The sequence below is a fragment of the Nothoprocta perdicaria genome, unplaced genomic scaffold (genome assembly GCF_003342845.1).
Source record: "Nothoprocta perdicaria isolate Ctin4 unplaced genomic scaffold, notPer1 scaffold_238, whole genome shotgun sequence".
Classification (NCBI taxonomy): Eukaryota; Metazoa; Chordata; class Aves; order Tinamiformes; family Tinamidae; genus Nothoprocta; species Nothoprocta perdicaria.
In genome coordinates, this window is record NW_020455464.1 from 266,529 (window position 1) to 284,068 (window position 17,540).

Genomic DNA, 17,540 nt, shown 5'->3' on the forward strand with positions numbered 1-17,540 from the left:
TCTGTTAAAACACTTGGCTATAGTTATCATTAACTGTGTTTATGGAATTTGATTTGTGTTTTCAATCTCATGAATAATAATTACATTGAATTATATAAAAATAAAGTTAAAATGATGTTACTATCAAAGGTGAAGGAAATGAGAACGTGTTAATGCTTATAAACAAAGAAAATTTATTCTTCATAAAATTTCTGCCTTATAAGAAATATGTTCAGAACTGAAAAAGAGCCTGAGTCACTACAGAATAATATTCCTTTTACTATGTTATAGGTATGCTCCAGAATCTCTGACAGAGAGCAAATTTTCTGTGGCCTCAGATGTTTGGAGTTTTGGTGTGGTCTTGTATGAACTCTTCACCTACATTGAAAAGAGCAAAAGCCCACCAGCAGTAAGTACATAAAATAATCATTCTTTTTTTATTTATGCATCAGGATGATATTAGGTGTTCTCTGTTTGACAAAAGATTTTTCAAAGTATCAATTTAATTTTTGTTTTTCAAAAAACTTTTTAGAATTAGTTGTCAAATGATGTTCAACGTTCTTTAGAAAGTTTTAAGTTACCACTTTAAATTGCAAATATATTGTCCTATTGTATTCCAAACCAACAAAGCAAAAAATAAAGGCAAAGCTAATCATTGGTATATTGTCTGAACTTGTCATTGTTCTTATTTATGAATTTATCACTCTCATATAATGACAATAATGTTTTATTAAGAATAGTGATAATTTTGCAATATTTTAAATTAAAATGTTATTGATGATAGTCTTCTCGCTATTTCAGGAATTCATGCGCATGATTGGCAATGATAAACAAGGGCAGATGATTGTATTTCATTTGATTGAGCTGTTGAAGAACAACGGACGACTGCCAAGACCAGACGGATGCCCTGATGAGGTGAAGTACCATAGCAATACGTTACCAACGTCTGAAAGGTGCTCAGTTAGGGTGCATACATGGCAAATGCAAAACCTTGGCAAATCCTGCAGGCATTAGTCTAATATTTATGCAGCCTGCATATCTGCTAGTATTAATAGGTATGTGCATTTATTTTGTCAGGTGCATCATGACCATAACCATATTCATTTTATTTTTATTCAGAGTGTATTCCCTCAGCATCCCATATGAAGTAAGGCTGTTGTGATTTGCTGCTGTAGCAGCACGCACTCAGATTTCTATTTCAAAAATGTAAAACTATTTAGGTAATGAGGGGACTAGCATATAGAATCATTTCCATGGAAATCCCACATAAAGATTTCTGTTTAAAGTTGCAAATTGTGCATTGCTTTAAAATTTGTAAGACAACCTTWATATTTACTGGGGTTTTTTTTGCATATAATTCCAAGTTTTAAAAGCCCTTTATCCTAGTCAGTTATTTTCCTACACTTGCTCTTTCCCGTAATATCCGTGTTATTCATGTATAACTTGTTTTTTATTGGCAATTGACATTCTCAGCAAGGAGTTATCTACAGGCTGTCGGACTCCTATYCATGTAAAGTTAAGGCTGTGCATCAGTCTTTGTATGTTCAAGGCCTCTGGATTTGTATACGTGCTTTTCATGGATACTGAATTGTACATACRTGTAAAGCCATCCTCAGAACATACAAATGAATGTTGCATTCTTCTCTTTTGCAAATAGTCTAGGTGTTTTAAAATATCCGTTCTTACCCCTCCTAAATTTTATAATATCCTAGTGTTCAGGTCAAGAGGCCGCTTAGGTCGAGTCAAGCTTTGGCGGGGAGCTTGGATAGGAGAGCTGTCAGGGCAGGAATGCAGTTAAAATCACTGCATTTTCATGTGTACCTTGCACCTGAGATCTCCTGCTGCATCCCTTTAAAACTGGGTACACTTGAAGATAACCCAAGGGGTTCCTGCAAAACTGGAAAGAGAAGACATATCAGGCTGAAGTGACCTAGCAGAGCAGAGAAAGAGCAGTACAGGAGGAGCAGGGAAGCTTCTGGGGAAGAAATAGCCTATATGGAATCAAGGCTATTTAGAGAAATTTTCCTTGTACCGTATGTCTAAATTCTTTTTTTGAACTGGAGGATCATAGATTACGTGAATGTCCTATGCAGAACAGTACAGAATTTCTCTTAATTTTATTTTTTTGCTGAAACTGTATCCAAATCACTGTGATGATTTTGATATTTGGCATTGCTCCAGATACCAACACAAGATGGAAATGCTTTAACTTTGTCAGAAAATTCACTCCTCCTGTTTTGATCCAGAAAGGCCAGCCACCACGGACCTTAAATCTTCCAAATATCTGTAGTTTACAAGCTGCTTTAGGCTCGGATCAGTGTAGGATTTGCTAGAAAATAAGGAACCAAAAGCTGCATTTGTCCTGGGAGCTCTGCAGATTTTTTTAGGCAACATTTGAAAAGTCATTGGAAGTGAGAGACAGTAGTAATGGTCTGTGTTAAATTAGTGAGAAAAATAGAGGTAAAGAGTTTGGCAGCTGTTATGTGATCAGGTACTGTGTACAGGTTTGGGGAAAGAGGGAAGAGTTCCTGCCTGGTTACTGCTATGGAAATCTCTTGCAAAAATCATTTATATTTACATTTACCAGAAGTAGGTTTAGTTTGTGCAGCAAAACTTGTGGCTAATTTTTAATAACTATTTTAATATTAATTTAATGTAAAAATGTAGAGAAATCTGTTAAAATGAGTTAGCTTAGAATGACTTAGCTTAGAATTGCTTGCTTTTAAGCACTTTAAGCATTTTGAGCTTTTGAAGAGACTGTTAGAGTAAAAATTATCAAAATGATCAAAATCCTTGAAGTTTCAGAATCCTTAGAGTTTCAGAATTAATTCTATCAATTTCCATTCTAAGACATCTCCTTTTATAATAAAGGATAATACAGAGCAGAACAACTATACTCACTTTTTGGTGCTGTTGAAATAAAGCAATTTGAAGATGTTTTGGATTACAGTAAACATAGGCTTGTGCCTCTATTATTTGGAATCACAAAGCTAAGCTGGATGTTCTTTGGACCAGTTCCAAGTGGTTCTTAACTACTTACAGCACTGAATTATTTTTTAACCATTTTGTTTGTWCTTTCTCCTGCAGATCTATACCATCATGAAAGAGTGCTGGAACAATAACGTTACCCAGCGGCCCACCTTTAGGGATCTTGCTCAGCGAGTGGATCACATAAGGGACAACATGGGTGGATGAGAAGACTCTGTCATGCAGAGGACACGTTGGAATGCAAAACAAAACGTATTTGCTGTGTATAATTGACAAATGTACACACATGTGCTGGGAGCATACATCTTTGCACACATCTTTGCCAGGAGTAAAATCTGGGAGGCAAATATCCTAGCCGAACCTGCAAACYGAGGAATCCTGCTGGTTTTCTTTATCAGGATATATTTGTACTATGAGAAAAGTTGCTGAAATCCTCAATAGGGAGAAAAAATATTTTTCTAAGTAAAATAATATAATATATAGTCAGTAAGCAACACCATTCTTTGCCTTACTTGGCAATACGAAAAGAGGTGGCTAGCAAATATGGTGAGGTTTCTTTTTTTTTGGATGAAGAGACAGAGCATTTCCTTGTTGAAATGGAGATGCACTGAATATACTTCTAGTCACACTGAACATATAGTGACTTGGCACTTGTTTTGTGTGTTGCACAAGGGCTTGTGTTTGTTAATACAGTTTTATAACTTTTCATTGTTRATGCAGAAATGCTTCTCTGTATAACAAAATGGAAGTGGTTGTGTAACTCATAAATTTTTTATGTGCCTGTCTGAATCAGTTATTGGCCAGCAATATATGCAAGATAATGGGCTGGATGTTGAACTGCAAGGATTTTGAGGGAAATTCTTAATTTGGAAAGTCAGAAAACTTATTTATCCATGTGGACAATTTAATCTAAAATGAAAAGGCAAAAATGCAATCCACATTTTTTAACTTTATCTCCTCTTGCACAAATACTAGGTTTTCTTTATATATTTGAAGAAACATAACAAGTAACATTGAAGCCATTTTACTCAAGGCACTGTCTTCAGTTTGTGAATATGAAAAAGTTAAACATATCGTTGATCCTCCAGATGCTGCTCTGGTATTCTTCCCATCTTTGTAAATTCATGCAGTGATAAATTGAAATTTTTTTATACAGAATTAAAAATACATAAAATGCCCTCCCATTTCCCAGTTCCTCAGTTCACTGCTAAGGTGATCACCTTATCTCTTCCTTCAGCCTGGACAGAGTGCCAGTCCCAACCATGCCAAAGCTGTTTTTTATTGAAGGAACCCACAAATATAACCTGTTGCTTTCTGTGGTAAAACTCAAGAGTAAGATTATTTGGAAAGAAGAAATAAAAGTGCAATTGCTCCACACTGAGCTGGGGACAAGGACACGATCCCAGATACAGGGAACTTGAAGGAGGTTAAAGCTATGTAAATAAATTACTTGCAGCATATAATTCCGCCTTTTGAAATAAGTCTAGTGAGAATTCATGAAGAAGCCAACCGTTTGGGTTTGCTCTCAAGCATAAAAATGGAGAATTAATCATTCATATCTCAAAGCAGTAAATCAAAGTTTGAAGGTTTTTTTTCTAGTTCAAATTATCTGATTTTTACCTGTTCTTAAAATGATTGCTTGTGAAGTGCAGTGCTTGTTCTTCTTGAATTTTTACTGTGAGGAAGTTCTATTAAGGGGCTGCACAACTTGGAAAAAAAGACTCTTGACATCTAGATTTGTATTAAAATTAGATTTTTTTTCACCCACAGTGAAGTAATTTCACTCATGTTACCTGAATTTTCATTACCTCAGTTATAAAAATAAAATTGCTTACCCAGGATAACAATAGTGCCAGTATAGCAATGTTTTGTACCACTTATGGTGTTTCTCTCTGACAGTTATTCATACAAAAGCATAATTTAAAATATGGGGGATTGCCAAGTAGGGTGGGCAGCATCAGCTCCCTTTCTGGCCATTGCATTCAGTACAATGTTTTGGTTTTCTTGTCACCAAATACTTGTATAGGTAATTTTTTAAAGTAATTTCAAAATCAATTTTTAAGCTGCAAAGAACTTCAAAGTGCTTTGTTCAATTTAACATCTGTTTTATCTATTTCTATACATTGCTTTGAAGATGATTTAAAATTTTGTGCAAGAAACATTTTTGCATTTGTAGTCTCAACTGTGTGTATGTATTTTTTGTAACAAAAGAAAATATAGCTTTAAAGCATTAAACAGCATTTTAGCTGGGAAAACATATGCAGGAACTGTGTAAAATTTGCTGTGTATGACACTCAGTAGCAAACTGGTTTCCAATATATAATAGACTCAAACATAATTTATGTAAAAATCTCAGGGAAGTTTGTGTAATGCAATGAAGAGATCTTCCAGTCTGCTATTTTTTCAAGTGAATAAAAGGTCTTTTGCTTCTTCTACTACAGTATGACTGATTCCATAGTCTATATGATTGCATAATTATAGTTTTGAACTCRAAAAGCAAATGAAAATTTGTAAGTGTTCTGTGAGATTTTTTTTTTCTTTTAATATATCGTAATTTCAGAGAAAGCCATAACTTTACACCATGGTATAATTTTGTGATGTTGGCCAGGAACATAGAGCCTCTTACAACAAGTCTGTGTGTACAAAGAATTCTTCACTCAGGTTGGGTGTTCCCAGCTGGGTGAGTAGGACCATGTAATGCTTAGGACTCTGGGGATATGTGACACTCTGCACTGTAAAAATTTAAGTCCTAAAGCAGACAGAATCATGGATTTCTCAAAAAGCTAATGAATTTTAAGGGGGATAAAAATGCAGTAGCTTAGTTCAATGGGCTACTGCAAAAATGCAGTAACCTTTAAAAAAATGCTTTTAAATGCTTTGCAAAACCTCTCGTGTACACTGAGATATCCACTGTATGATGCCATATTTTTTACATTATACAGTCTTTGTATCAAGAATTATTTGCTTTTACATCTTTCTTAAGTTGGCATTCCGTTTTTCATACTTCAGTGTAATTGATATGCTAACCAAAATGTTATGATTGTTGTGGGAAAGTGTTATTTTATGCCTACATGACTTCTATAGTGTAGAATAAAATATTTTAAATGAAAGACTTTTTCTCTAAGTCTACAGTGTTTCTTATAGAATGTCTGCAAACAAGTATTGTCAAATATTATCATGGTTTGTTGTCTATCAGTGTGAATATGCTAAGCCTCAAGATTAATTTATAAATATATGACAGAACCTCGCAACAGCTTTGGAAAAGCCAGAGGAGGAATGAATTTTCAGGAAGCCAGGAGAAATGCAAATTATTGTCTATTTATAGTACTGAATATAAGCTCCCATAACCAAAATAGTTTTTGCTGTTCATCCTGATGAACATAACTGTACCAAGATATGCGGAAATCAAGTTTCTTCTAGTTGCCTTTGAGCTGAGGAACTTCAGCTGTTTTGTAATGTTTGGGAAAAGAGATGTTCCTTCTTTAGGAAACATGAATAAATGCTGTTGCTTTGTATAAAGAAGGGRGCTCTTCAGTCCTGTGTGATCCCAGGCACCTCGAGGATGGAGCTCTGGGACCAAGAGCAGAAAAGCAAGATTGATGGGAAAAGGCAGGTGCTCACCCCTGAAGAAGCTTTCTGAAATGAGAAGTGCACAATTGTATATGGAAGAGAAAAAAAAAAAAAAAAAGCAATGTCTACTGAAACAGCCATACTGTGGTATTGTAACCAATATTTGCTAATATGCTCTCCTGATCCACTGTCAGGGCAGGTTTCGATATGATCCCAAGAGCATGATTAAGACACAACTGAGGTCAAATGCCATAAAAGCCTTAGAACATCTCTTGTCATAATGGCAATAGGACAGAGAGAAAAGAAAAACAAAAGAAGGCAGATAAGCAAGCAAGCAGGAGGGATGCAGCAAGATCAGCTCCCAGCACCAGCTGCCTTTTGTTGGCTCCGTCCCGCTGCAGGTGAAGGTCTCGTGGCAGAGAGCTGAGGAGCTGCAGCAGCTCCTCTCCGCGAGGGAGGAATCCGTAGCCCTTCACTCTCCCAGTTCTTGAAGAGCCCGCCCGGTTGATGGAAGTTTCCTGCTTTGGTGCTGCTCTTCCCTCCGGCTCGAGGGCCAGCGCTGCTCCGCAGGCTCTGCCGACCATTGCTGGGGTCTTGAGCTGCTCTTCCCAGGAAATTGGGTAGGGATAACACAGCTCGAGCTGGTAGCCTGGTCTTCCCAGAGATAGGATGGCAAMAATGTCGRGACAAACACAGTCCAAAACAGTTTCTTACATATGTGTGTYTTCAGTGCAGAATACTTGGAGACCCGGCATGACTGAAAAGTACAGGAATTACGATGCTACAAGAAATTGTTCAAGGTTGTGCATATTCTCAGACAAGTGGCCAATGACAGCAGTGGTGAAAAGAAGGTTTGGGATAAAGTGCAWTAAATTTGATTTTAAATAAAAGGTTTACCATATGTGAAAGTGGGGGAAGGAAAGAAAAAGAAAGAAAGAAAAAAGTATGTGCTGCTTAGAGCTGTGAAACTATGAGTGCTTCAGCACCTGGTTTATTGAGGAGAATAGGAAAGCGATGCTTTTTASAAAAATACGTATGAGGACATGAAATTTTGCACTTAGTTTAAGTTTGGATGGTGAAAACRAAATACCTAAATCTAATGAACAGTATATGCCTGCCAAGATAGATACATATATACACACTTAATATATATGATACCTAGATTTACTTTCTGGTGTTTTAAATCTCCACAAAAGAAAAGCTCTGTTAATGGGGCACATACATACACTCCGACATGGGCAGTGTTTGCCTTTCAGAAGAAACCTGTGTGTACCTGAGGAAAGGCTGGACACCGAGCACTCTTGAAAATAAGTCTGGCTTTAAGTATATAGTCATTGTAAAGCTACAAGTACTAAGAACTTACTGAACTAAGAAATTCACCTACACTAGAGTACTGAGATAGCTGAGTCTCTGCCTTAGACAAATGAAAAAAGGCTCACATAACGCCAATTATCAGGAGCAAGTGCAGAAATATTAAATATTAAGGTTATAACTAATATTAGTAGAAACTTTACTGGAATACAAAATATAAAGTTAAAAATGGCTTGATTTGGGACAATAAAGAAATATCTGGAAATGCTGAGAATTCTAGATGAAAAAACAAAAACCCAAAAGTTGTAATCCTGTAAGTATTGAACTTTCATGAAAAAAAAAAGCAAAAAGATATTTGGCAAGGAATGAGAAAGATCAAATAACATACTAAACTATTATCAAACTAGTAAGAAAGCAATAGCCAATTTGTTTATCTATTTTTATGGGTGTTAAATTTTTTGGATGGAGGTGTGTTATGCGATTCTAATTCATTGAGAAACATTTTTTTTGTCTGACAAAAAAAGAGCAATTCTGTGTAGTACAGGCCTTGTTAATATTTTTTTCCTTTACATGTTGTAAAAATGGGATTTCTAAAATCAAGCTTACAGCTCTTTACTTAAAAAAAAAAAAGAAAAAAAAAGCAATTATTTCTGCAACAAAAGAAAGATCTCTCCTGAAAGGATGGTTACTGAACTGTTATTTTCAGATACATTTTTTTTGGGTTACTGAACTGTTATTTTAGGATACATTTTTTTGACGTTTGCGTTCTGCCCAAGTCTCACCTGAGATGCATAAATCTGTGTTATTGACTGGTGAATTGACCTTTCTCTCCTCGGTGGCCTGTTCCTCTGGAGGCGGGTTTAGCTCTGGGCTCCCTCCGCCGCTGCGCCTCGGTTCCGTTTCTCGCCTTTGCGCAGAACTGGCGGCCTGGCACGTTTGCAAGTGCGGGGAGCACTGGCCCTACCGGGGCTCCGCTACCTCGCAGCGGGTAAGAACGCGTCTCTGCAGGCACCGGGGYCATGGTCCCGAAAACAAAACCTCGTGTGAAACACGCGGCCGAGCGAGCAGCCCGCAGGCACAGGCTGGTGCGTCGGGATCGCGCACAGCTTGTCCAGCCGCCGTCCCACACGCTGCCCCAGCAAAGCCCCATAGAATTCCAGGGATTCTGCGTTCGGAGCTCGGCTTCACCACAGCCTTCCTGGCAGCCCCTCCGTACGTGCCCAGGTCCATCATGGGCTCGTTTTTACCCCATCGAATCATTGCAACACCGATTCCCCACTCAGGTTGGTTCAACCAAGGTTGGTTCACGTGTCTTGAAATACTTTCTAGCAAAGTAAATACTGAGTTTTTTTCCACATTTTTTTCTTTTACTTTTCAGCTTCTCCCCTTCCRCAGCATTACCTTCGCACTGGCAAGGGGAGAGCTAAGTCGGTGTTCCTCCAGGAGCAGCAGTGAGGACCGGACTGCGCAGTGCTCAGAGGCTGGCGCTGTCCCAGCCCGGCCCTGGGTGTTTTATTTTAACTTTTCAGTATGATTTTGTCTTTGATAAAAGTCTTTTTTCGCTCCGAGCTGACGCCCGCCCTCAGCCGCCCCGTTGCTCAGCGGGCGGCTCCCGCGGGGCAGCGCAGCCAACACGCGGGAGCCTCGCGGTGCTGTGGGGACGGGCACGCGCTGCGCCCACGCGTGCGGCGAGGGAGCCCGGCCCGGCCGGCAGCCCCGGCCTGCGGCACAGCCCCTGGGGCACCACGGGGCACCACGGGGCACCAYGGGGCACCTCCCACCGCACAGTCCCTGTAGGGCACCGTCCCGCCGCCCGCCCCACGCAGAGACGGGTTTTGCTCTTCCTTTACACACGTGAATGACGTGCGCGCTCCCACAACAGGGAAAAGCGAGCTTCAGCCACCAGGAGGGCTAAGCAGAGCCTCTGCATGCAGCTCATGGGTCTCCCCGTGCACACTGACAGCAAAGGTGCCCCTTGTGAACAAGGGAGAAGTAACGATCCCAGCCCATGTCCTGGAGCACGGATSTAATATAGTGAAGTTTATTGACGAATGCCCCTCAGCTGACTCATTCAGGCAAAAAATCCATTATTTTGATCTATACTAAATATAGGCTCAAATAAAAATTGTAAATCACTGTGGGACCTCATGCATTAAAACTAAAAACAACAGACTAAAATAGAATAGTGTACAATAAAATAAGGCAGTCTAAAGAACCATTTGACCTAAATGGTAATTGCCACGGAGCACCAGGAGAAGCCATAAAAAATCAGTACATGCATGTGAGCTACCCCCAGCCCACGGCACAGATTCCTCGAGTGCTATTCAGCATTTACAGCATGAATACATGTTTATTGAACGGGTATCCGGAMTCGACCCTCCTCACTCTTTGCTTCCTGACCAGGCACCGAGTCCTTTTCTTAGCAGAACAGTGTCAAATATTGAAAGAGCTTCACAGTCTGCAATTTGAATTTCACGTTAGGAAACCTGCACATCATAGGCACTGTGCCGGATRCAGTTTCTTATCAGAGCTTGAGTTGCCCTGGGCTAACGGGGTGCTCCCGCGTTGCTCTCGCACGTGCATTGTGCAAATCCAAGGCAAACGCGGGCACGGGGGAGCACCAGCTCCGGGCACCCGTGTGGCCGTCGCCTCAGCAGGGCGACACCGAGGGGAAAGGGAGAAACTGAGAGCACTGACAATCGTTTGAGCATCTGCCCCTTGGCCACTAAGCAAAACTTTTGAATCTGCCCAAAACAGCTGCTCAGTTCTACTGTTACCTTATATTACTTGCTTTTGTYTGTGTTTCTGATCTTGAAATCGTGTGGTTGAACAGATGGAAGGGACGTGGTAGAGACCTCAGAGATACTCTGCTCAAAACAGATGAATGAAGGAAAGGAAAGCGTAAAATTTCAAGTCAGTCTTGGGTCTTGAGCTAGTGCAGTTGTGGAGACAAACCTAAGATTAGACAAAAGGAGACAAAAGGCTTGTCTCTCTGCAGTAATGAGCAATACTGTAGTTATGCCCTGTGTCATCAGTGGTGACACCCATCAATTTGATGGAGACTCCTTCCCCCACAAGAAAACAAAAGCTTGTGTTGAATTATTCTGGGGAAACAAAACAAAACAAAACCAAACAGACTATTACTACAGAGTCAAATAGCTACCCCAGGATAGCAAGAGTTGTGCTAAGGCTTGAGGTATATTAGTATAAACACATGTCAGGCACCTACCAATAGCGCTGGCTGAATGGCCAGTGACGGAGTCCTGCAGGAATTTCCTGGAGGAAATTAACACTGTGCTTCATTTTCTCTGTAAGCCTCTATGCTTCTTATTTTCTTTTTAAGAAAGAGGGTCCTATAAATTTAATAACTATTAGTGATTCTGCTTTTCCACTATAATCTTAAAAGTCTACTGTTTGTTTTACTAGACAACTCATTTTAGTCTCTACAATGTGACAAGTTTTACCGTGCATTTATTTTTAGCACTTCATGAGTAAATGAAGCATTAACAAATCAGCCAATTAAATATAATCAAGTACATAGCTCAAGTATACGGCAACTCATAGAAAATTGCTGTGACTTTCAGTTTGGAAGGACTCCAGCTGAGAAGGACTCCCATTAAATGCGGCACTGCGGGTGCTGCCTGGGTTGCAGGTGCCGGAGCACTTTTCAGCTTGCCGGGATTTTTCTCCACAGCTTCACAAAACACATTGACAGAGTCAGGTTATAGAATCACAGAATCACAGAATGCYGAAGGTTGGAAGGGACCTCAGAGGTCATCGAGTCCAACCCCCCTGCTCACACAGGGTCACCTAGAGCACGTGGCACAGGGCTGCATCCAAGCGGGTTTTAAAGATCTCCAAAGAAGGAGACTCCACAACCTCTCTGGGCAGCCTGTGCCAGGGCTCTGTCACTCTCACTGTCAAGAAATTTTCCCTAAAGTTCCTGTGGAACTTTTAGTGCTTCAGTTTGTGGCCGTTTCCTCTAGTCCTATCCCTGCCCACCACTGAAAAGAGGCCGCCCCCCTCCTCCTCACTGCCTCCCTTGAGGTATTTATACACGCTGATCAGGTCCCCCCTCAGCCTCCTCTTCTCCAGGCTGAACAGRCCCAGCTCCCTCAGCCTTTGCTCACAGGGCAGATGTTCCAGGGCCCTGATCATCCTGGTAGCCCTGCGCTGGACTCTCTCCAGCAGCTCCACATCCCTCTTGTCCTGGGGAGCCCCTAAGGGGTCCTCCTCAGAACTGCTCATTGAACCCACTGAATGCTGAACACATGGTCCGCGCAGAGCAGCTTCACAGAGGCAGCCGCAGCGCTCGTCGTGCAACTCTTGGAGGTCTTGACACCACGTCAGTGGAGGCCTCAAAGCGCCCTGGAAAACACTCAGAAAACACCTGGAAAATCTAAAACTGATTTCATCCTTCAATGTACGAGGATCTGGCATAAAGACCTGAGGCCCTCTCCTCCCACCCAATTCTTTTAGGCAATGAATCTTAGAAGAATATTTTCATGGAAAAAAATGGGAAAAAAATTCATTTTCATGGGAGAAATTTCTGTCCAAAGGCTTAAAGTGTTTCACTGCTAAGGGCTGTGCAGGTTAGAATCCCACCGAGTCCAAAGGAGGGCATGTCCAAAGGGCACTGAGGCCGGGAAGGGGCTGCAGCTCARACCTGGAGCAGCGGCTGAGGAGCCGCCGTTATTTAGCCTGGAGAAGAGGAGGTGCCGGGGAGACCCCATCGCTCTCCGTGGCTGCCTGAACGGAGGCTGCAGCGAGGCCGGGGCCGAGCTCTCCTCCAGAGGAACCGCRGATAGGACAAGAGGGAACRGCCTCACGAGGCACCGCGGGAGGCTCAGTTGGACATGAGGAGGATTCCTACACGGACGGGCAGAGCGGAGCAGCCTGGGGACAGGCTGCCCAGGGAAGCGCTGGGSTCTCAGGACACGGGTGGATGARGYGCTTGGGAACAGGGTTGAGCCGGCAGCGTGCGGAGCGGCCTACGGCTGGAATCTACGATCCTGAAGGTCTGTTCCAACCAYAAYGATTCTGTGAGTCTGAGGGGGAAAGTCTGGCAAATCTTCCTGAAATCCACAGCTCTCTGTAGTCCGCATTCTGTAATACCTGTTCCAGAAACAGCAGCAGAAATATTTCTACCAGTATCAACATTTGTCACACCGCTGTAATTCACTGAATACAAGGCAGGAGCTAGAGACTGAATCTTTCCTCCTTTAATCTAAAACAAACCAGTTTCTGTCATGACAGCCAACATGAGCCTGACACACATCAAACCACTTGGCCCAGAACCGCTATCCGGGGCTGGAGAGACAGGAGAAACTCCTGCTGCCACCGACACGCCATGAATTCCTCGGGAAGAAACATCACAGCCCAGCCTGAAGAGAGATTCAGTGTCACCTAAGCTGGGCTTTKGGAGTGCTCCGGCATGAAAAATCGCAGCACCAAGGCTCCGAATTCCCCAAATTCCCCATGAGGAGCACGAAGCCACGTTCCAGTCAGGCTCAGCCTCCTCGTCGCTGCCTGAGCGCCGCGGCTCTAGTTGTGCGACGAGCTGCCCGTCCTCGTCCTCGCACGGCTCCCTGGGTCACCGCACGAGCCCTGAGGGCTGTCGGGACAGGACGAGCCTCCGCACAGACCGCTGTGCATTATCCCCGGTTAAACAGGAGTGTTGCTTGTGGGGCCATCTCCTCCTAGAGCTAAGCRCGTGCACCTTACTGAAAAAACGGAATTAATGATTTAAAACATCTCTAAACAGATCCAAGACAGAAGACCAATAGTAAGGAAAGAGCTAGACATGTATAGATAGCCAGCCAATAGTATGAAAAAAATTTCACGCTGAGGTGGGCTTCGGGGTTCTAGGTCCGTTATTTTTTCCCATAGGAAACTGAAAGTTGGAATAAACAGTTCATGGAGTCCTAGCACACACCACCCAGGTTTGCCCTGCTTCCTTCCCACCAACAAACATGTTTTCGGCYGCTGTCTGTTCGTGCTATTAATATTTCCTGCTTCTGCTTTCATTCTTACTCGCTCTTCTGTGGGAGCATCTTCCCCACAGTCCGCCCACCGTTGTGGGAAGAAAGATGCTCATTTACCTTCAGTTTCTCAGACRTTCTTCTAAACTGCTACCCGTTGTCTCATTTGTCTTCTCTTTCTAATTACAGTGGCTTTTTTTTTTTTTTTAATTGCTAACACTCTTTTGGCAAGAAATGCAACCTTGAAATGTGGCAGAGACAGTTTTAGAGCACAACAAACACTTATTTCCAAACGCAGGTTGGTGTTTGGAAACCTTTCACAGGAAAGGTTTCTGCTACAACACTGTCCCTGAGCTGCTCTGGCATTTAAATGTCAGCAGCGCCTCCTCTCTCCCAGTGGGAAAAAGGGGCAGGTTTTTATTTGCTTTTCACCTGTTTTCCCTCATTACTGCAGGCTCAGGAACGAGGGTGGAGTGTTATTTTCTGGTTTGTAAGGATTGATAAGGCAGGAACAACTCAAAGCGAACTCTGCTGCAACAACCRTTCCGATATGAGGATTCCGATGCGAGGGCCCTGTTGCTGCAGTGCTGCCTTCCCAAAGGCAAAATAAGAACCCAAACAAGCAAAAAGAACAAAAAAGCAAAACAGCAAACAACACAGCCCTGACCTAGACCACTAGCCTCCAAAACCAAAGCTTTCTGTGTCATGGAGCAGCTGGAAGCAGAGTTTGAGAAAGCAGATGGCTACAGAAGTTCAAATGGAGAGTTGTTAAAAAAAAAAAAAAAAAAAAGCCTCTGCAACTTCAGTCACTTTTTCTAGTCAGGCTAATAAGAAAAATTAAAATTAAAAAGAAAAAAAAGAGGGTGGGAGTGGGGCACCTCATTTACTGCAATAAAGCGTGGGAGGAAGTTAACTCATTTCTCGCTAAATATTGCTTTCACCAAGTCCCTGGAATTCAAATGCAAAGGTTGAAGAGACAGCCCTTTTCAGTGCTGCTTAAAAACAGAAGAGAACAACCAGTCCCTCAGCCTCTACCGAATAAAGCCTGCACCTCCTAAGAGACACATAGATGCTAATTGCTGGAATCATACTAATATCTGTGATAAAGGAGGGATGCGACAGCCTCATGAAGCACTAGTTTGGTCAAAGAACACTTTTCAAAAGCAATATGAAGAACGAAGCATCATCAGCCCCGAGCAGAGGCTGCTGTAGCTGAAGCTGTGAAGTTTGCTACTCCATAAACTGAAACCAGTTCTGTTGTTTAGGGACAGCTTAATGAATACATAGCTAGTGCTACAGCACTACAGTTATGGTACCAGCGTACCAGGTACCATCAGCAGCACACCTGGAAACACACCTGGTTAGGGCCGGGAAGAGCAGTCAGCAGGAAGCCACAAAGCCTGGAAGCTACAAAGACTTAAACAGCAATTTACAAGTATAGCAGCAATTAGCAATTTAGATATCTATCTGAAGTATTCTGAGCAATATAGAAACACACGGGGAAGATGTCTGTAGGATAATGTTTCTTTAAAGCATATCCAGCAACTAATCTATGCAGTAATGGCAAAAAGGGGCAAGTCAGGTAAACCAGAAATAACCCAAGTGTAACGAAAATACCATTTAGGGCCATCTGTGTAAGATGTGTAAGAAATATTTAGGCTGCAAGCACTGTACCGTGGCAAGGTCTTTAGAGCAATGGTATAGCATAAGCARATCTACAAGTGTAAGGAAATGCAAAAATAGTATTCAAAATAACCAACAAGCCGAGTCAGAGTTCACGCAGGTTTCAAGGGGCAGAATACCCTTTTTGTACAGCTCTGTACCAAGAACAGGAACATCACAGGCTGTTCCTTCCGAGGAGAGAAAGGACTGTTCTAAAACATTTAGTGTAATCACTCTTTAATGAAACACTGAACTTCAAGTGTTACAAAGATATGGTATTAGAGTTCTACTATAAGTTTAAGGACTAGCCATTAATAGGAATTCTAAAGGTTTAGTAAAAAATATAGATCATAAGTTACTGCAACAAAACAATCACATTTTTTTTTTCATTTTTCAAAGAAAACCAGCAGCATCTACTGGTGTTTACAGACAAAATAAAGTACAGAGAGAATTTCTTTCTCCATACAGTACTCCAACAAGTAGCACTGCCACTAACACTGATTCCATGCATCTAAAATAAGCACAGAGAGAATTTTACACCCTGCATATAGCACTAATTTCAGCTTTCGTACAGCCCCACTTGCAACACGTTCCTGCCAAGCCCAGAGGTTCCCGTTTTCTTCTGGGATACTTGGCCCAGGGGAAACTGCTTGTTCCCATTGGGTCTGCGATTCCTGTTCCTCCCCTGCCCCTCTGAGCAGCTTCTTCTACCTGGCGAAGGAGCTCTTTGAAGTCGTCCGACACGGGCACGTACTCGTTATAGTCACTCGAGCTGTAGAAGTCCTTGAATGTCTCCCATCCGAGCAGGGGGCTGCTYCTCTGCAACTGCTCCAGGTCAGGATCCAGAATCGACTGCAGATTTAGGTTTCCCAGTAATTTGTTACTTGCYGTTTCAACAAAATCTGTTTAAAAAGTTAAAACATAAGGAGCTCTAGAAGCAGACACAAAACACATTCATCTTGCAATACACAAATCACTTTTACATAATAATAAAAAAGTAAATGCTGCAGAGTGTCTATTTCACGATTTATTTATACCTTACCTGTGGGGCAATCTTTAGGTTTAAGTCTTTGCTGCTCGGGTGATCAGGAGGGGCAGGCTGGACATGGGGAGGCCCTGACAGAAGGGTGCCCAGGGTGGAGAGATCCCCCCTGCAGCGACCGTGTTGCTGGTTTGGGTGCATCACTGCACGGAGCAAAACTACTCCACCCGAGTAAAGTTTTGCTGTAAAGGCACTGAAGCCCGAAGTTTTGCCCTGTGACTTTGGAATTAGAGCAGAGCACCTTGCCTCCCATCCAAGCCTGCAAGCCAGTGCCATGTGAAGAACAAAGAGGGATAAAAGGACCCAATGTTTGATTAAAGCAGGAGTTTTTACACAAGCTCCCTCTTACACATCGCATTTGCCAGCAGCGGTTCTCAGCAGCTGCTTTACTCCTTTCTCCAGGTCTACCGGATCCACTTGGAAACACACTCGGTCCCCTGGACCCCGGCGCTGTCAGAACAGGGCTCCAGCCCCATCCGCACCCACCGCTTCCCTTGTTTCCACTAGTACCGAGCTAAGGGCGCTGCTCACTTCAGCTCCGGCGGGGAGCGACAGCTTCTTCAACGCTTAGATTAAAAAATAAAGGTGAACAGGTGAACACACAAAGTAACTGTCAGTCCTAAGCCCGCCTAGCTGTACCTGCCCTCCCCCGGCGCGCCGGGCGGCTGGGAGCACGCGAGTCGGTTTTAGCGAGGACCATTCCAAAGTTTAAGGGAGGAAGGGGAGCGGGAAGCGCGGGGCCCGGCTACTCACCGTGCGCGGGCGGCGGCTCGAGGGCGAGCAGGGAGAGGCGCTTCCAGCGGGAGCCGCCGCACGTGAAGATGACGGCGCGGATGAACTCCCGCCCGCAGAGCTTCACGGCGTAGCCCTCGCCCTCGCCCGGCGCCGCGCGCCCGGGCAGCGCCGCGCTCAGCAGCGCCACGGCGCCGCACAGCAGCCGCAGCCTCGCGCCCATGGCCCCGCGCTGGTGGCGCCCAACGGCCGCCGCCCTCGCGCCCAACGGCCGC

The 17,540-nt window shown here is 43.0% G+C and overlaps 2 protein-coding genes across 2 annotated transcripts in view; one reads left to right on the forward strand and one right to left on the reverse strand.

Moving 5' to 3' along the window:
* JAK2 (Janus kinase 2) overlaps window positions 1-4,861 on the forward strand; it is a 46,774-nt gene extending 41,913 nt beyond the window's left edge. Inside the window, exons 22-24 of the mRNA XM_026039695.1 lie at window positions 271-388; window positions 781-894; window positions 3,067-4,861. Coding sequence (XP_025895480.1) covers window positions 271-388; window positions 781-894; window positions 3,067-3,174 — 340 coding nt within the window. The 3' untranslated portion in view covers window positions 3,175-4,861. The remainder of the gene's footprint in view (window positions 1-270; window positions 389-780; window positions 895-3,066) is intronic.
* A 10,852-nt stretch (window positions 4,862-15,713) lies between these two features.
* On the reverse strand, window positions 15,714-17,488 carry LOC112947586 (relaxin-3-like). Its single transcript, XM_026039707.1, has 2 exons — window positions 17,287-17,488; window positions 15,714-16,393 (listed from the first exon to the last, which is right to left on the reverse strand). The coding sequence occupies exons 1-2, from the start codon at window positions 17,486-17,488 to the stop codon at window positions 16,026-16,028; spliced, it is 570 nt and encodes a 189-aa protein (XP_025895492.1). The 3' UTR covers window positions 15,714-16,025.
* Between the last annotated feature and the right edge of the window lie 52 nt (window positions 17,489-17,540).